At 41.5% G+C, this 19924-nt stretch overlaps 2 protein-coding genes across 5 annotated transcripts; one reads left to right on the top strand and one right to left on the bottom strand.

Moving 5' to 3' along the window:
- The first annotated feature begins 119 nt into the window (after positions 1-119).
- On the top strand, positions 120-5883 carry hnrnph3 (heterogeneous nuclear ribonucleoprotein H3 (2H9)). The gene is made up of 11 exons (XM_058089048.2): positions 120-200; positions 878-981; positions 1187-1342; positions 1713-1856; positions 2853-2991; positions 3413-3612; positions 3899-3997; positions 4710-4816; positions 4908-5043; positions 5122-5175; positions 5251-5883. The coding sequence occupies exons 2-11, from the start codon at positions 897-899 to the stop codon at positions 5310-5312; spliced, it is 1182 nt and encodes a 393-aa protein (XP_057945031.2). The 5' UTR covers positions 120-200; positions 878-896; the 3' UTR covers positions 5313-5883.
- Positions 5884-5934: 51 nt separating this feature from the next.
- On the bottom strand, positions 5935-19924 carry rufy2 (RUN and FYVE domain containing 2). Of its 4 annotated transcripts, none has more exons than XM_058089044.2 (20): positions 19833-19924; positions 17844-18013; positions 14905-15078; positions 14681-14798; positions 14465-14566; positions 14224-14347; positions 13791-13855; positions 13645-13710; positions 13482-13551; positions 13282-13383; positions 12639-12755; positions 12451-12543; positions 12233-12307; positions 12049-12146; positions 7969-8088; positions 7756-7885; positions 7511-7605; positions 7395-7443; positions 7245-7325; positions 5935-7161 (listed from the first exon to the last, which is right to left on the bottom strand). In XM_058089044.2, exons 2-20 carry the CDS (start codon positions 17917-17919, stop codon positions 7018-7020), a joined length of 1899 nt encoding a protein of 632 aa, XP_057945027.2. In that variant the 5' UTR covers positions 17920-18013; positions 19833-19924; the 3' UTR covers positions 5935-7017. The 4 variants fall into 4 exon arrangements, with proteins under 4 accessions (XP_057945027.2, XP_057945029.2, XP_057945025.2 ...); XM_058089046.2 differs by lacking the exon at positions 19833-19924 and adding an exon at positions 18134-18336; XM_058089042.2 differs by lacking the exons at positions 17844-18013; positions 19833-19924 and adding an exon at positions 16080-16728.

The following is a 19924-nucleotide window of genomic DNA, read 5'->3' as shown; positions in this document are numbered from 1 at the left end:
AAGGATTTTTATTTTATTCGTTTTTTTTAATAGACAGTATATAATTGTGGTCCTGTATGTGTTTGTAAAAAAATTGAAGTACACCCTGATATCAGGCACGTCGTAATCGCATGCTCGATATCTTAATCTCGCGAGAGCAGTGTGCGGGATTACAGGCCGTGTCATCTGAGGCTCGAGACACCGGTGGAGAAGAGGCGAATGTGAGATAATTTCGTTAAATTTAAACTACTTGGCGGTCTAGTGTTTATATTTACATTTACTGACACATTATGGTGTACAGTGGCGAGGCCTTACTGTGAGTAAACGTAGCTAGCTCGCGTTATACATTTGACCGAAGACGAGGTAGCCAAGGCTAACTGCTAATGCTATCAAGCTATCGTGAGCATGTCGGAGGAAGGTTAGCATACTATGCGAACCTCGCCCAGGCTGTCTATAATGTTTATTTTGTGTGTTAATCAAAGACGAATTAACACTTGTCAAAGTGACGTCTTGTTTGGGCTATTAGGGCTTTCTTTAAAACGTCAACCATATGACATAGTGAATTAACTGCTGTAAAGTTTGCGAGTTATTTCCTTCAGGATTGTTATTGCCAAGGTTTCCATTGGACTTGTTCGTGTTGCTGTTTAATTGTTAGTAGAGAGCATATGCTAGTCTAACAGTTATTCACTTTTGCTTAAAGTTCGTAATAATTTAAATGACTCGTTGGCAAAGCCTGGCATATACAACATTAGTTAATATTGGCACTCCAACTTGGTAGCAACTGAACCTTTAGCTTTTGGTATTAGACGACTCAATAAGTGACTACTGTTAACGTTTGCTTAACTTCTTACGAAGAGTTTTAGTAAGATTAAAGTCCTATAACTTGCTACTGCTGTAGTTCCAGTGTGTCAGTGAGGATGTCTAGCGAAGAGGGTTATGTGGTCAGGATCAGAGGACTTCCATGGTCTTGCACCCAGGAGGAGGTGGCTGGTTTCTTCTCTGGTGAGAACAAGCATATGCATCTTCACATCCAGGGGCTGAAAAGTACATCACATTTGGCTATTCATCATTTTATAAAATGTATCACAAACTGTACATAATAGTTGGGGCTTTTTTCAAGTGTCTCAATGTTGTTTTTTAAATGTTGTTAGCACATAACATGTTGGGTTTTTTCCTAAATGTAACAACTACTACATTTTCTCTGCAGACTGTGACATCATGGGGAAAATCAATGGAGTATGTTTCACTTACTCCAAAGAAGGCCGCCCCAGCGGAGAGGCATTTATTGAGCTAAAAACATCAGATGATTTTAAGAATGCTCTTTCTAAAGATCGTAAATACATGGGACATCGATATATTGAGGGTAAGAAACTATTTTAAACATTAGATAATTGTTCATAGTCGACTACAAAACAGCACTCTTTTTTTTTTTTTTTAAACAATGTTTGAACCATGATGCAGCAATGGCTGCATGTACAAGCAGAACAATACTAGCTTTTATAAGCCATAATGCATGCTAGGTATCTTTTTGTTGGTGTAGTGTATGAATGGGCTTCCCAGCATGCTTTGCAGGTTATAAATGCTGGTATTGTGTGGATGGGTGTTAGTGTGTACATGTTTATTTCGAAACCTGCATAGTCCATGCGGCTAGTTTTACAGTTTGTGTTCTTGTCTCATATGTACTGTTGTTGAATCAAAGTGTGACAATAGTCTGTTGTGTGTTTGTAAATCAGTATTCAAGTCAAACCGTAGCGAGATGGACTGGGTGCTGAAGCGTAGCGGCCCTGCTGACTATGACAGCTCCAGTGGCTGCATGCTGAGACTCCGAGGCCTGCCCTTCGGCTGTAGCAAGGAAGAAATAGTTCAGTTCTTTTCAGGTATGCACTGTGTGTTTATATATGGGTGTGCACTCTGTTAATTTTTTAAAAACCATACACTAAACCTGCCCCTATATTATACAGGTCATGCCACACATGATTTAATGAAAAAACTCTTTTCAGCCCAACATGCCTGTATGTCTACAATGCAAAACCTCCATACGTGAGATTCATATGTGATACAAGGTCACAGTACCAGTCACGCCCTATAAGTAAGACATTAGTCATACCCTGTCCTAGGGAGGATGCATGCGTTAATGTCTCATCTGTTTTTGTATGTTGACTATTTATAACCTTGTTATATGTTAGTACGTTAATGCAAATGATTTAACATGTTTTTTTGTATGAACTACACAATGTTTGTGAAACAGTAGAATAGGCTGGGCTGTTTGGATCAGTGGAAACAAATGATGCACATCACTGACCTGGGGTCAGCTCCATTGCCATCCAAAAGAAATGTAGCATTATTAACTGTTGAGAGAAGAATGGCTAGATCTTTTGAGTTGGATACAAAATTTCACACCAGAAAAGACACCCCCGGTCTAGTGCGCGGGATCACTAGACTAGGGGTCTCAAACTTGCGCCATCAAGGGCCGAGGCACTGCAGGTTTCTTTCCAGCCAGTCACTAAAGCAGGTGATTGTAATGATCAACACCTCTTTCAATTTGAGGGGAGAAGCTCAACAGTTAAATGACCTGCTGGAGAAACCGGTTGGAAAGAATAAGATGGACTCAATTGTGGCGATAATGTTGTGGCCAGTGTATCCCAATTGGTCACATGAAGCAAGAATTACCTGATTCCAGGCCAGTGCTTGTGTCATCCTCTATATCCTCTGTCCTCTATTATTCCATGAAGTAGTCATGTCAGATACTTAGTTTGAATGTGGTTCTAATAAAGACACTGTAATGGAGCTCCTATGTCATGTCCTCCACCTGAACGCTCCAGTGGGTGTTGTCTGCCTACCGACTTATGTATTTATGTGTGCTTGGGTTGAAGGGTTGAGAATCGTGCCAAATGGGATTACTCTGCCAGTGGACTACCAGGGGAGGAGCACAGGGGAAGCCTTCGTGCAGTTTGCCTCAAAGGAGATAGCAGAAAAGGCTCGGGGGAAACACAAGGAAAGAATAGGGCACAGGTGGGACAGACGGCAAGGGGGACGGGCTCCTTCTATTCTAGTCTATACTGGGGGATGTGTTATGTTGGAGCACAGTAATGAGTTTGATTGATCAGCATGGGAGGGTCTGCTAGAATTACAAATTCTATGTGTTTTCATTCAAGTTTTCTTTGCATTTATTGGTAAAACCTGTAACAATTTATTGTTTTAGAACAAACTAGTCATACATTTGGGGTACTTTATGGGGGTGGAGGGGAAGATTAACAGGGCATAGTCAAGGCAGTTGGGTGAGTTTGAGGTAGAAAAAGTTTACGCATCCCCAATTGTGCAGGTATATTTGTCTTTTTGTGTTTATCTCTTCTTCTGTGTATTTATGTTGTCCACGATGAGCCATTTCTTTCTCTAAACCCTCTTGCCTGCACCCCAACCCCTCACCTTGCAGGTACATAGAGATATTTAAGAGTAGCCGTGTTGAGATCCGATCCTACTACGAAGAGCCCCGGCGGGGCATGGGGGCCCAGAGACCCGGTCCCTATGACAGACCCATTATGGATGGCTCCAGGGGTGGATATTTTAGCTCCGGACTCAGTCGTGGTGGCTCCCTGATGGACAACATGAGGGGGGGAGGCGGCTACGGAGGAGGTAAGGACGTTGTCTTGGAATGTGATGAACAGTACGGCATAGTCATTTTATTCACACGGTACGACCTCCTGCAGGATGCTGGTTGACGTCCTCATTCATTCACATTTCTGAAAATCTTTCCTCCATAAGAAGTAATGGACATAGAAATAATGTGTTGTCCATGTTGCTAATTAGAGGCCAGCAATATCCTCCATTACAGCATTTCAGCACTCTTTCTTCTTAGTTAGAAATATATTCAAAACATTTATTCCCCCCTGACGCATGACCCCTTGTCGTGTGTGTCCAGGTTATGGCCATAGCTTTGATGGCTACAACGGACTAAACAGCTACGGCTTTGGAAACTGTATGTTTGACGAGCGAATGAAAGAAGAGCGAGGATCAAGAGGTAATATCTCTCCTGACAAGTGTTTAGTCTTTTAGTACATGGGCTTGACCTCCTATGGACTAAAGCACCAGTATTGTTCGTATATCGATATAGATGGGATAGGATGCGCTCTCATGTTTCCACATGGCGCTTCCCAAGTGCAAGCAAGTTTTGGTAGCTCTGTATCTTTCAGTGTTTAATAGTGCTTTAATTATGACTTAGTTTTTGGTGCCGTACCGACCCCTTAAGCAAGTGTGCAGCTATAGGCTTGGAGCTTGCCACTTGCTGCTTGATCCATTGTTTACACTGGAGAGCATAGCGGGAGCACTAGAAGCGCTAACCCCTACAGAGAGACTACCGTGAGTGCAGTATGATTGCACTGAAGATTGAATTATATTGAACTTTTTTAGACTTCTTTCAAAAAGTAAATACACCCTTTTACTTGGTGGATATTTTTCTATATGATTTTTTTTTATGATATGATTTTTATTTTTTATTTGACTTATGTCTAAACTAAGTTTGTGGACAAAAATATTGGTGTAAATATATTGTTATCGCAAACTAAATCTATCGGGATATGAGTTTTGGTCCATATCCATATCGCCCAGCCCTATATTATACAAATGCGTCATATTGAACGAAGGTAGATTCATGTTAAAAATCACACAATAAGGGTACATTGCTAACTGCATTGCTAAGTGCATTAAGTGTGTGTTTGCTTCTGGGATGGGAGGCCACAGTTACAGTCGTCAGGTGGATGGAGGCTCAGCTTTCCATGGTGGCCATTTTGTCCATATGAGGGGTTTGCCTTTCCGGGCCAATGAGGGAGACGTTGCTAAAGTAAGACCCCAATGACCAATGACACACGTTCTTGTCCTGCCAGATGCCAAATGCTCCGAACTCTGCTGACACACTTTGGTTTCCTTTGCAGTTCTTCTCGCCTTTGAACCCAATGAGGGTCCACATTGACGTCGCTCCAAACGGCAAGTTGACAGGAGAGGCAGATGTGGAGTTTCGCTCCCATGAGGATGCAGTGGCCGCCATGTCCAAAGACAAGAACCACATGCGTATGTAGTGTCATGTTCTTATGGAGAAGATCCCTGTTTTCTCTGTTGAGTCATTATTATTGACTATTTTGTCTACAGAGCACCGCTATATCGAGTTATTCCTCAACTCAACAGCCAGCGGAGCCGACATGAGTAAGTTATTAATAACCGTCCATCTTGTTTATCTTCTGTCTGTTAATAATTGAGATTTCTCTTGGCATGTCTTAGGTCGTGGTAGTTACTATGGTAACTCGGGCTCACGAAGCAGCGGGCTGCGAGGCTCATACTGATGATGTCATCACCCCCGTTCCTTTTGCCCCCATCCCCAACAGGGCAGCCCACCAATATATTTTCCCCAACAAGGAGAGCTGATCTGACTTCTTTTCACCTCCAATACTGAAACAGTTGCACTTTTTTTTGTAAGATTTGTACCTTGTTAGTGACAAGACTGAATGAGCTGATATGTTTATGGTATGGTTTTTATAGGAATCTTCTGTTTTTCCAAATGTGGGAGATGGGAAGTAAACCCCACGCAAACCAAAAGAGATTAATTTAATGCTGTCAGGACCAGTCACTGTCACCTTGGATCACAGCTCCTGCTGTATAATCCTTATGTTTCATTTCTTTAACAAGACGTGTGAGCCTTTGTTAGGCTGCCCTGTTCCTGCTTTTATTTGCTCCTCAGATTTAACATTGAGCTGTTCTTTTTTTTTTAATTAATCTTTTTCCAGTTGTTGGAGGACTCTTAATTTGAGTATCGTGTTCTGATCTCCTAGAGTTAAAGTCTATACTTCAACTGCAAAATATCCCTTGCAGCTGTTGTACATTTTGCGTAATAAATTTTATATTTAATGATCCTAACGTTATGTTTCTTGTGTAGAATTTCAATTATCAGAGGCCACTTTTGTGTTTTTAACTCAATTTAATCAAAACTGTCAAGGCAGTGTAATTAACAAAAATGAACATCCACTTTAACAAAACACAGCCCAGATCCCATTGAGAGCTGGGACTAACCAAGAGAGACTTTATAAAATAAAATGAGGCCTGGGTGTCGTTCAGAATCATTTGATTAGAATAGCTGTGACCAGACTTTGGACACAAAATAAGTTGCTAAAAAAACAAAACTATATGGCAACAATACAATGTCATTAACTTTCAACTTCCAGTATGTCAATGTAGTGCTAATGTTATTTTAAAACTGGCAAAAAATAAATACTTACAAAAATAGCAGAGATGTTTGCAACACATGGTGGTCTTACTGGTCCTTGAAGCAGCATTCAGGTCTCAAAGATACCGTAGCTGATAGGCTGTCATTCATATTTTTAAATACATGACTCCTTTTGGCACCATGAGATGAGCACACAAGCCCAAGTGGCACCAAGACTGTTCATTGAAGGAATAAGTTGCTTTGACAGCAGCAAACCGTAAACTTTCTGAAATTTTAGTTGCTTACTTTAGTTTCAGTGCATGTGTTAATTCAGATGACAATATGTTGACACTCAACTTCTGTCAAGCACAGGCACAATGTGGCACGCTTGTGATCTGACAGTTCTACAGAACTAATATGGGACAAGTCCATCAGCTCCATCAACTGTGAAAGCACAATACTTTCACATTCAGCAACATCAAACAATGTGACATCAATTAAAAGGATCAAGCCAGACTACCAGAATGATTCCATTCAATATTGTGGATTTTCTCATGCACTCTTATTCCATGTCAATACAAGCCCAATGTGTAAAAAGCAATGTGCAGTATTTCCTCATACATACAGTATACAGGGAGGCCTGTAATTGTACAAATGCATTTTTATATTAATATTAAATCATATATTGATTTTATTTTTAATACTGAAATATATGTATTATTGTCAATTAATTGATACAAGTCATTTGTGTCCCATGTGACGATGTCAAGTACTGTTCCAAATGCACTCATAATACATATTCCAAAAGTGTGCCTTGTGGGGAAGAGTCATTAAGGAGTTGGTCCGCTTCAAGTGGGATTGGAGGAGCATCTCTGGAGAAGCAGGGCATGACAGGTGTCGCACACTCGTACCGGTTTCGGAGATGCGGGCAGGGGAAGTTCGTTGTCTGAGCAGCTATTGCAGAAGATCTCACCGCAGTTCCTGCAGTGGTGCTGGACATGCAACATTCAAAAACTAAGTGAAGCTCCACCAGTGACCATTGGGGACCAATGGGGAACAATGGGGCTCTTCTCACCTTGCGTCTGGAGATGGAAAACTCCTTCTCACACAGCTTGCAGCGGCTGGCTTCCTTGTCCTTCAACCACACCTGACCTCCCTGCAACAGCATCATAGCTTCTGTATTCAGCACACTTCAACATTGACATCATGAATGAGGGCCGTTTACTTGAAGTGCTTTGTTTGCTTCTTTGATGTCCTCGATCTTCATTTTGGATCTGTTTAACGGAATGACATAATAAAGCCATCTTACTGGAGCTTTAGCTCTCAACATATCAAACGTACTCGCTAAGTTTAGAGCCCAGTTCCTCAAGGGCTTGTTCTTGGTCCTCACAGATGCTCTTCAACTGGAAGTTCTCATCCTGGAGGCGGTGGAACTCCTAAAAAGCATAAAAAAAACACACACACGGGTCACATTCATTGTCTATATGTGCCCTGTGATTGGCTGGCGACCAGTCCAGGGTGTACCCTGCCAACTGGGATAGGCTCCAGCACCCTCTATGTTTAAAGTTCATGCAGACGTTTGTTACCATCTTGAGGCCGTTTATCTGCAGTGCTTGTGTCCTGAGCTGAGACACCGTCTCTTTCTCTCGATGCAGATCGTTTTGCAGCGTTTGCCTCCACTCCCGCTCGATCTTCAGGTCGGTCTCCAGCTGCAGGCTGTGAGGACAAAGGTCGCCAGCACACACGATCATAAGCACAAAGCAATTTCAGCATTTCAAGGTTGTTTCTGTTTGGCTTACAGTTGCTTCTCTCTGTGGTCGATCTGCCGCTGCAGGCTGTCGGCCTTGTTGGCAAAGTCCATCTTGAAGCGCCTGGTTCCTTCCTCGGCAGAGGTGCGGTGGCTCTCGGCCTCCTGTAATCTGCGCCATTATAACCAGGGACAAACTCAGGACCATGGAGAGAAAATAACTGGTGCAGGAGTGAGGAGGAGGAGGAGTAGGATGGTAAAAGGAGAAAAGAACCAGGAGAGATGTGACAGACGTGGACAGACGATGGCAAGGAAGGATGAAGACGCTACAAACACGCCAGAAAGATAAATGTGCAACTCAAGCAAAAAAAACCCAAAAAATTATCAAGACACCAAATAATACCAGCACTTTCAAAACACCAAACTTTATTGATCAAGGTGGTAAAAGACAGTGGCATTATGGGATGTTTTTTATGAACATGTATTTAGTGTATGCGCCATTATTAGGCTTTCTTCTATCACTACAGTCAATATTAAGCTGAGATGTGACATTCAAGGTCCTTAGACAAGCTTGGGAGATTTACAGCAGTGTGACCCAGTGCCATGGAAGCAAGTGGAGCCACCTGATCCAGCAGATGGAGCTGCGGTCAAGTCCACATCTACTTATATTTACCACAGAAAAGTCAAACTCAATCACAGAGGGGGTCAAAGGTCACGGCCAACTACGTTGAGATGTGTACCCCACAAGAGTTAGCATCATTACAGCTTTCCATCATATTGTTTTTACTGTCTTATGCCTATTGAAGGAGTTATTTTGTACAGTGTAATAGTGGCCTGCAAGGTGGCCTAGTGGTGAGCATGTCGGCCACACAGTCCCGGGATATGTACAAATATATCGTACTGGATTTTAGATCGGATGTGCGTGCGTGGGTTTTCTTCGGGGGCTCTGGCTTCCTCCCACATTACAAAAATATGCATGAAAAATGTAACTGTCCACAGGTATGAATGGTTGGTTGTCCATATGTACCCGGAGTGTGTGTACCCCACCTCTCGCCCCAAGTCAGCTGGGCTAGACTCCTGCATTGGTGTAATTCACGCTATGTCATTCTTGTAATGTCGGAGGAGTTGTTGAAGCTGGAACAATTACCCGAGTAAGCACTTTGTTTGTGGAGGTCTACTCAATGCTATTTTCCAATACACATATGTACTAGGCTTTCCAAGGCTCTACTAGTATGCATAGAAATGCTTTCCCAGGTACTATTATTAGCATCAGTTAAGCCGAGACTAGATGAATAACGTAAATCACTGCTGGTCACTCATAGGTTGACTTGTCATTTGCCACAACATTGTAAAAATGGAGGATAAATGACTAAAAATGGTAAAAATAAACACAAATGCTAACAGGAAGCTACTCTGTTGATAACCAAATAAAGCCGAGCCTCAGTCCCCTCCATTCTTATTGCTCCAACTGATGTGTTCAATGTGGCATGTTTTTCCCAGTTTCCTGTTTTACCTAGTTTCCTTACTATTTTTGAAGTGTGAAACCAACTACAACCCGAAGTGAGGCTAGTCGTGCTCCCCTGAGCCAAGGAGGCACCGTGCAGTGGAAAAAACTGAATTTGTTTTCCGGCTGATGTTTTTCTGTTGTGTGGGGTAGCAGGACCCCCTGATACAAGTTATAGCTGCAATTTAAAAAAAACAACCACCACGAGGCTGTTTGAGATTAATCAGATTAATTAATCAAATGCATGTAAAGTAACTACTATGAGTTTTACACATTCCACTAAAAATTGTAACCGATTTCAAGAGAAAATGAGAAAGGGTGCAGGTGACGATGAGATAAAATGAGAGATTTCACGACACTGATGATATTTTGGTTACAAACAGCACAATCCACTGCAGCCCCACAAAAAAACGGTGCGGGCAAAGGATAAAAACAGGAATATTGTTAAAGTTGACTTAATTCATCCAGTCCGTCCCCGTGTGTGTTTGTGCTCAGAAGGAGATGTCCTTGACTAGCTTGTACTGGTGTTCCGTGTCTGTACTGGCACACTTGACAAATGACATGGCCAGCGTTCTGGTCTGACTTAACAGATCTTTGTCGCTGCACGCAGGAACAGGAACCGATTGCAAAGCAATGTGGGTAAAAATGGATTGATGGGTGAATTCATGGTATAAAAAGAAAAAAAGGGTGAGAGGAAGGAGAAAGGGGGGAAAAAAGAAAATGAATAAAAAGGAAGGAAGGAAGAAAGGATGTCAATACATCAGTATTCTAATGTCATCTAATCTAGCTCTCAGTAAAAAGACGCGTGACATTATTTTGAATATTACTTCATCATATTAATGAACTTTTGGTTGTCTTTACTCGGAGCTGGGCAGAAACCCGAGGGGTCACATGGGGCTGGGTACTATGCTGCAGCAGAGGAAAACATTCTAAACTGTTCACAAACAAGATGAAGCAGATTTCAACTGATGGGTGGGTGACTGGGGGAGGAGGAAGGAGGTATGGAGCGTGCCTTCTAAGGATGCATTGAGGAGTAATCCTCACGAAGCACAAGAAAGTGCCACATGTTGCAACTAAATTGATCATGCAGTAGCAGACATTCTCTAAATTAGCTCACATAAACCAATCACTGGATTTCTCCCAGGACATCACTCAAGAGTTTCCAAGAAGCCACAGAACATAAAGGGATGGAACATAAGTGGCACCGTGCTACACGTAATACCACCTGACCTCATCATTAGGTACACCCGCACAATCAAATGGCATATTATACAATAACTCTTACAGAATGATGCCTTCACATATAGATCTAGGGGCAACAAAAAGTCATAAAAATAGAAACCCCAGTGAGCGTTTTCACATAACAAAGTCCATATAGAGTATTTAATCATTAACTGGTGTTAACGTTTAAACTGTTTCTGCCGCGCAATGAGATGACAAAATACTTGACGGCCTTCCTTTGCTGCATTACTCTATCGTGTTTTTTTAAACTGTATTAATTAATAAATTAACACTGTTTTGTGGTTGAATATGCTCTATTATTTGTAAAAAAAATTATATATCTGTTTTTAATGTCTAACTTTTTTATATCTGACTGCTGTGCCCCGCCCCGCTTTTACTCATGTTTTAACTGTGTATTAACCAATGAATGTTGTATTTTGGTGTGTCTTCTACTCTATTTACTTGCTTTATTCAACTCCATTCTTCTGTAAAGTGTCTTTGAGTATTTTGAAAAGCGCTATAAAATAAAATGTATTATTATTATTATTTATTTTATCTATATATAGATGCATATTTAAGTAAATTAGACATATTAATGGCCTAAATTGAATATTTTCAAGCATAAAAATGGCTAAATAAATACAAATACAAATATAAGGCATTATATATCCCAGACTGTGAGGAGCCTGTGAATTGAGTGGCGTAGACATTGGCCGACAGCAACTCCGGTGAATGTTCACGGCACATTACATGGAGGAGACAAGGAAGTATGCTCTCACTGCTAACATGTGAGTCTACCTTATTGTATTGTTGTCTGAGATGGCTTATTTTCTCTGATGTCTATTATATTGGATAACACAAGTGTACAGGTGACTATAGGGGTGTTATTTCATGTCTACAAGGCTCTAATAATGGTAAAATCGTATTTTAAAAAGGTCCTGAACAGATTTTCTATGCTCTAGGTACAAAAATATTTAATTTATTGATAGTGAATCCTACTTTGCGGAAATTCACTCATTGTGGTCGGGTCTGGAACCAATTAACCACAATAAATGAGTGACAACTTTATTACACCTCTATGTGTTCAGTTTTGTGTTTCCATCACAACTGATAAGAGGCTTGTGATGGATTTCGACAGGAGAAACCCTGAGACTCGTGACTTGAGTGAAGACCCAAAAAACTTTCTTCTGGCTCTCCTCTACAAGATTATAGTCCAGACCGCCTGATGATAAACTAGCAAGACCTTACTACTGTCAAAAAAGTTATTGTATAAACACATTTGTTACAAATGTTATTTCTTGACTTTACAAGCTCAAACGATACAGGAGGAATTGGAGACGGGAGAGGATGAATGATTTTCCTGTGCTGGTTATCTTGTGCTTAATTAGGACAGCCCATGTTGCTCACCTCTGCTCCAGTTGCTTCATAGTGGCAGTGATCTGATTGGTCTTCTCCTCCAGACGGCTGATCATGTTGTTCTTCTTCTTCATCTCCTCATCGGATGACTACGACACAGGAATGCTACGCTCAAAAGTCTGGCAGAAGACCAACAATTGTCTTTATCTAGCTTTCCATCCACCCATACGTGTACCTGCATCTTCTGGTACATCTCTACATTGATAGCTTTGACTTCGTCCAGTTGGTGTCTCAGCCCAATCAGCGTGTCCTGTTCATGGAGAATAAACCTTTCATAAATGTATCCAAATTTCCAACTCTGTAATTGTGATCTGAAGTTTGATATAGTAGAGGATATTGTGTACTGTGATGAATGAACACGGCACAGATTGAGATTGTGATTGGATACTGTACCTGCTTCTCATGAATATCTTTCTCAAGAAGTTTCATAGCCAACTCCATTTCCTGCTTCATTGACACCTGGACCACCAGCTCGTTCTCCACGTCCTCAACATAAAGCACAGAAGAACTCATGTGAGCCGTCATTGCCACAACTCACATGATACACGTACAACTTGGATGGCACGGAGGTGTGGTCTTACCTGTCTTAGCTGACATTCCTCCTTCAGCTGTCTTTGTGCCTCGTTGTACATTTCATCCAAACCCTGACGAGATTGTTTGTAGGTGTCTCGCTCCACAGATACATCACCTTGAGATACCTGTGTGGGAAACCAGGAAAACGAAAATCAGCCTGTTCTGTATTGTACCCATTAACAATGGAATTACTTATACCATTAATACAGCTCAAACAGCTGTGATTTAATTTGCGTTTTGGTGTAAGTTGGCTCTTATACCTCAATCATAGCTAATTTAACTCCAGAGGCACTCACATTGTACACACGACACATGAAGGTTTTATACATATACATACAATACACTAGTAAAACACTAAATAGAAGAATAGAACAGTAATTAAAAACAGTTGTGTCAATAACAAGACCACTTCACTGCTTGGTTATTAGTCGCTTCCAGAGGTACGGTTAAAGAGTTTTGTGATTTCCAAGTGTCTGTGAACGTGTGAACTATGTGTGCGGGATGAAGATGGCTGTGTGCTGAATGGGTTTATCCAATAGTTTAGCTGTTTTGTTTCAGCAATAAAGAAACTATTGATGGACCCCCTGCTTGTCATCCTTACTACATCCAGGTACAAGTTACAATACAATGTTTACAATCGAGAGTGAGCACCTCTAAATGTTGTTGTGCCTTCAGAAGAATGAGGCTGTTTTCACTCCTCAGTTGCTGGTTTTCTTCTTGCAGTTTGATGATGTTGTTTTTGGCAATAGCTAACTGTACGCAAACACAAAGTGGACAAAAACTGACAATGAAGTCAATCTGTGACTTCCATCTTCATTATTAACGCCAAACATGCTAAGAGTGAGTCTCACCTCCTCTATGAGTTTAGAGTTGGACTTTTCCAGAGAGTCCACTCTGCCCTGAAGTCCATGAACTGTAGAACTGGACATTGTTTAAAAGAGAGAATTATTCTCTTTAATATTTATGAAATTTCATACCTTATAAAGTCTGTTTTCCATGTAAAAAATGTCTTACTTTAGTTGTCGATTGAGCTCCTCTACATAGTTCTTCTGATCAAGGATGGTTGCGATCTGACTGTTCCTGTTGGCATGGAAACAGACATTACAATTTGATTTACACAGAGTGCATAGAAGAGGGACATAAACCACATGAGAATGTACCTCTCCTCACTCCTGTAATCATCAATGTCGTTCTTTAAGTACATGGAGAAGTCAATCACCCCGACCTAAAAATAAACAATGAATTCATGAAGGTGGGTAGAACAAACTGAGATGCACTTCATTAACAAAAAAAGGCTAGAATTAACCCTTGAAATTAAAAAGTCATAAACAAACATAGGTAGACAATATGCTCTTAGCATATACTACAGTACGCTCTTTCCACAGTAAAAATACCATTAGTCCGCTCACCCCATCTGACAAACCCAAAATTCTTGCTTCTTGAAACTCAGGTGAGTAAAAATAAAGCTTTTAATCTCGATTGACCAGATGGAGGAAGTGGAACTACTTTCATTTCTTGATGGTTTCACATTTGTTTACCTGAAGGCTTTGAGCAAATTCATCCTCTGAGGAAGACAGTCAAGTGTGTGTTTACCTGAGAGTCCAGGTCTTCACCTTTCACACACAGATTGGCATCAATGACGTTCAAGCCCACCAGCAGACCCACAATGACAGCCCCCTCCTCCTCCAACATCAGCGCTGAATTCTCATAGAAGTCACTGCAGCGGAACAACAACTTGACAACTCGCTCTACTTCGCTACACTCACATTATGCTGAAAATTAAAAAGACTCACTGTTAATGTTTGTGTGTTATAGTGTGTGTGTTTGCAAGTACCAGAGGAGGTCTTTTCTGGTAATCAGTAGTCGCAGATAGTCGGCCAGCCGTTTCTGCATGAGAGCCAGTCTCAACCATGCCCTAGCACGTCCTAAGGGAGTCCTGAGTGCAAAGAAATTGTTCATTTTCAGGTTTTGATATAGTACTCCATGTCTGACTAAACACAAGCAAAAATACCCTACATAGACTACATACACTCATGTGGTTATTCCTTACTTGAGTCCTGGCAGATCTCGTACAGAGGCTGAGATCTCAGCTGCTTCAGGACACAATTTTTCCACCAGCTCCAGAGGACCCCACAAAGACTTATTAAATCCCAGAAAGGACTTTTTCACTGGAAAAATATGAGAGCAAAATAAAAGTCTTCAGACACATGGCCTCTACTTTGAAAGGTGTGTACCATACACACTGAGCGACAGCGGCACGACTAACAGCCTTACCTCGCAGACCGTGCTTGAGGCAGTGCTCCATGACGACAAAGAACTGCTGCAGAGGTGGGTAGTCCGAGTCCAGTGTTCTTCCAAAGCTCAGAGCGGACTCGATTAGACCTTTAATACTCAGCTTGGCCATGTTGAGCAGGTTGGCTCGCTCCATGGCCATGGGGTCCCGCAAGTCTGAGACACAAACAACAAAAGATTATCACTAAAAACATACTCTTCATTTATGGATACAGTTGACAAACTGGTTGCTGGTTGAAGATTGTTGAAAATGTGGGTTCATGGCTGGTGCAGCAGAGTATTCTCTGCGTCTACAATTAGCAGTAACAATGACGTAACACACATTAAAGACATTACATATGTTGTAGACAGTGATGGTGCATTATAAATCTGGAAAATTATTGGCGTCATTCAGAGAATCAGAAAAATGCAAACCTGTTTGTGGGGAACTGCACACTCTGCCTTGTATCTAATCAGGAAATTCGCAAATTCTGTTTTTTTAATGATTGGAATCATACAGAAAATATACTGCATATTTTACACATTAATAATATAAATTTGCCTCCCCTGCCTGCAAGTCTAACATTTCTTCTCCCAAAAGCTATAATAACTGGGCAATTGTATCATTGTGTTTCAAGTTTCTAAAAGTCAATCTTGGCTCTTTGTGTCTCTAAAAAAACAGCTAAGAGAATTAAGCAGTCCGTTTATGCTGAAATCTGCTGGTACAATTAACTGAATATGGACAAAAATCCACTATGACAGACAACCATAATGTACCCCACTGGACATGTTCTGGATTTATCATGTAGCTCCAAAGAGCAAAAGATGCACACTGCATTTAAAAACCTCATTAACAACAATACCATTGCTATAAAAGGTGCAACACAACAGCAAACGTTTCCTTCCTTAGCATCAATAAAGCATGTGATGATTCAGGATTCAGTCAGAGACAGTGACAGTACAGACTAAACGGCGACAGCACTCAGATGTGAACAATCAATTGGCTGCACACATGATCATATGAGGTAATGTTAGCACTCCTCATCATCATCATCATCATAGTGTCATGCTTGTTCCTGGTCTATATACAAATACCTATGTTAGCAATGTGATAATTCCTGCATCTTTCAGTAGTGTTATCATTAATACAATCCTTTAGGAACATCATGAATCTTTACCTTGGACGGTCCATTCTCCTGATATAGATGCTCTGTTCTCCGACACTTTAGGCAGGACATGAATGCTCCCTGAAATGGTTTCGGATGCTTTCCTGGCTAAAGCGAAGATGGGAGCCTGCCATCGTCCATCTCCTCCCCCGCCGCCCCTCACAGTGCCGCTTATATTCGGTTTATCCCCGCTACTAGATTTCTCCTCCTGTAACCTCAATATCCCAAACACCTGCGCTTTGTCTTTGCTGCTGTCGCCTTCAGATAGAGCCAGGTCGTGCTCGGCGGGAGTTGCCATGTTTGGCTCTCTCTCTCCAGATATGCTAGTCGATGGTCAAGTGCCACCCTAGCGTGATTTAAAGCTCACCCTCTGCGGGTTAGCTCGACGCTTAGCTCACCTGGCGACCGCGATGACAACCGTATCTTAGAAATAGCGGCGATAGCATCGGCTAATTAATGACAGATGAGTAGCTAGCCGTCGGTCGTCTACATGGTGAACGTCCGTCCAGGTGGCGGCAAAGCACAATGCTTCTGTGTCTTCCCCTTCTCCTGAGGGACGCTTTCTATTCCGCACATGTTGTTGCTGTGGAGACGTGTTAATACCAGGCAAATGTGACCGTCAGACGGCTAGCGACGGTGGCCGCTGCTGCTGCTGCTGCTGCTGCTGCTGCACCCTCCGGAGGGGCGGTGTCAACAACACACTCACGAGACACACAATAGGAAACACGACGTCATGGTTGTTATTACCGCTCTATCGCCCTCTGCTGTTTCAAGCGAAAACTGCACGGCGTGGATAGCCTGTTCTCGCGACACCTCTAAAAAAAACAAAGCTACCACAAAATTGCTTTCTGTGTGATTTCAATAATTGTGGCACGTTAAGAATTTCCGCTGCCGGGGCAAAAAGGAGAAAAGTCCTCCAACGGTCAAAATGACTAAATTTGCACATTTCCTGTTCCAACACTGGAACATCAACTGGAAACATTGTCTCAAACTGTGCTGTCTTACACACACTGCATGCAGTTAGTGTGTTTTCGTTGCTATCACTGGTTAATGTGGTTAATATATAAGGAATGTTTAATATATTTAGTCTGCTCACTGGACATACAACCTGGTAAATAATAACACTCATCTACAAGCAAAATCCTTCCAGTACAATAGTAGTGAAATTATTATTGGTTTGGGTCACTAAAAGAAAGAATAAGTCAGAAATGCAGATTGTCTATCGTTTCCAAGATACAGTATTGGGTCAAAATAGGAAATTCATGCAAAATGAGGCAAGACGGTAGTTTATCAGAAGGTAATTAAGGTACAGCGTGTCTACAAGCAAGGAGTTCTATCTTAAAGCATGTCTGCACATTCCCATACATTCATTGTTCTCTCTCTTGGAAGTGGATAAAATGCATGCATGTAGAGAAATTTCATTAATTTCATTTTTTAAGCAGCTAATTATAAGCAACTGGTGGCAAACCTCTTGAAGTCCTACAAAGCCTTTATTGCAATACTGTATGTCACTGAAGATACACTTTTTGCATTCATATCTAGATTTCTTTCCATTGAACTGTGGAGAAGTAAGAAGTGATGAGCATTTGGGAACGATTCCACAAATTGCTTGTGTGTCGAACTTGCCCAATAAAGACAATTCTGGTTATGAGCAATGTGAATATAGTGATTGTGGATCAATTCTTGGTGCATAAATGAATTGATACAATTAAGAATGTATTGCTGTTGCTGTCTTATGTCAGACAATAGTGAGTTAACATTATAGTGAGAGCTTACCTTGGCTGTAGGCTAAGCGCTCCATGCTCTCGCTGTGAGTGATGCCCCAGCGATGGAGGCTCTGGGGGGAGTACATGGCCAGTGACAGCCTCGTTGACCTGGCGTCCCGGTGCCAATTTGATAGCGAGTCAGGCTGATTCTTGAGTCTCTAAATTGCTCACGGTGGTGTGCTTGAGAAGAAGAATGTGTATATCAGTGTTCTTAGCTCTGCGTTGCCACACACACACTATGCATACATTACACTGAACCTTTTGCACTCATACAGTATTCTTTATCAAACCAATGTTTACCTTTATGCTGCAGCTTTGGAAATAGACGTCCATTCACCTCATTTTATGAAAGTTAACCCATCGAGCAAAGGCATGAAGCCTCCATTACAACGCACACTATGGTTGGAAGCAACAGGAAACAATGAGATGCTCTTTTCCCCCTTGTTTGCATTTTCCTGTCTTTCCTTACTGTGCAGCTAAGCTCTCTCTTCCATTCTGCCTCTTTCTCATGCTAATAGCTTATGGCTGACCGGGGATCATATGACTGGTTTACTTGCAGATTCTTGCTGACTGTGTTAAGTCCCTGCAGAAAAAAAAACATGGCTCATGACTTAATGTTGACGCCCATATAGTTGTTTGCCCACTTCTGCTTCACATTTGGATTTCATTCATCTGCTGGTTTGGATTATCTATGTTGTGTCTTTACTGTAAGACAATATTCAGTAGTACATGAGCAGTCAAGTTTATCAAAGAAATGACTTGTGTGTTAGGCCTTAAAAGCATTAACGTTAGTGCGTCAAGCCATGCAAAAACAAAATGTTCCAAAAGTTCAACGGTTGTCTCGTCAGACAACAGTATTTTCCAAAGGTCTTGGGCAAACTTGAGACTTTAAAGTGGACCTATTATGCTTTTTCGACTTTTCTGACCCATAAATGTAGTTAGAATGTTGCATTATCGGGGTTAAACACTGCCAAAGTTTCAGATAATGAGGTTTGCACGTTTGGAAGTGAGCCCTGAAAGAAGTTTGGGGTGGCTTGGTTTCAAAAGGCGTGGTAAAAACTGCCCCTTCGTGATGTCACAGAGGAGCGGACTTCCTTATATGGTTCATACCTAGGAAGCACTTTGGCCGTGTGACCAATCACAGCAGAGTGGGCATACCCGCAGGCGGGCTGTGGGTGGAATAAATTAAAACAGAACATTTTGTCAGGAAGCACAAAGCTGGAATAGGTGCAGATTCTGCAAAATCTAAAATGTTTTCTGTGCGGGTTATTGTGTGTAGTTGCTCTATAGGAGTCCACAACTCAATACAAAGGGTCAAAAATGAGTATAATATGTTCCCTTTAACTGAGGCAAGTGAGGTCTGCAGTTTTTTAGATGTTGTTGTGGGTCTTTTGTGACCTCTTGGATGAGTCGTTGTTGAGCTCTTCGGGTGATTTTCCCTGGAGGGAGACTCCTGGGAAAGTTCACCACTGTTCCATGCCGCAATGCTGTTTGTGGATAATGGCTCTCACTGTGGTTGGCTGGAGTCCCAAAGCTTAAGAAATGTCTTTCTAACCTTTCCCAGACTGGTAGATCTGAATTTACGTATATCAGGGAGCAATAAGTTTTTCACACAGGGCCATGTAGGTTTGGATGTTTTTCTCCCTTAATAATAAAAGTTAATTTAAAAACTGCATTTTGTGTTCAGTTGTGTTGTCATTGACTACTATTTAAATGTGTGATGAGCTGCAACATTTAAGTGTGACAAACATGCAAAAATAAAAATAAAAATAAATCAGGGAGGGGCAAACACCTTTTCACACCAGTGTATATGCACACCATACGAGCATGACACAGCCGGCCACCACACATGGCTCAACCAATGCTCAGTGAAAGCTGTTTCAATGCTGTATAAGTTTGCCATACTCTGTGGTGCTTAGGTAGAATGCTACTTAGTAAATATTACAAGATAGAAAAGCACCGCGCCATCACCATGAAAACATTGATTACTTTCTCTCACCTTAGAATGTCAGCGATGGACGTTGATGGTCTGTTCCACTCCAGCAATGACAGTGTAAAAACTGTCCAAGTGGATGGATCTACTTCCTGGAA

This window comes from Doryrhamphus excisus, linkage group LG13 (assembly GCF_037039965.1).
Source record: "Doryrhamphus excisus strain RoL-2023G ecotype Guam linkage group LG13, RoL_Dexc_Guam_v1.1, whole genome shotgun sequence".
Lineage (NCBI taxonomy): Eukaryota > Metazoa > Chordata > Actinopteri > Syngnathiformes > Syngnathidae > Doryrhamphus > Doryrhamphus excisus.
This window is presented reverse-complemented; position numbering and strand designations above follow the sequence as displayed.

Coding starts and splice junctions, on each gene's coding strand:
- hnrnph3 (XM_058089048.2), top strand. CDS start 897: ATGTCTAGCGAAGAGGGTTATGTGGTCAGGATCAGAGGACTTCCATGG. Junction 3,998..4,709: donor AGAAGAGCGAGGATCAAGAG/GTAATATCTCTC, acceptor CTGGGATGGGAG/GCCACAGTTACAGTCGTCAG. Junction 5,044..5,121: donor CAAAGACAAGAACCACATGC/GTATGTAGTGTC, acceptor TTTTGTCTACAG/AGCACCGCTATATCGAGTTA.
- rufy2 (XM_058089042.2), bottom strand. CDS start 16,365: ATGGCAACTCCCGCCGAGCACGACCTGGCTCTATCTGAAGGCGACAGC. Junction 14,799..14,904: donor CCTCAAGCACGGTCTGCGAG/GTAAGGCTGTTA, acceptor ATATTTTTCCAG/TGAAAAAGTCCTTTCTGGGA. Junction 7,162..7,244: donor TTTCCATCTCCAGACGCAAG/GTGAGAAGAGCC, acceptor TTGCATGTCCAG/CACCACTGCAGGAACTGCGG.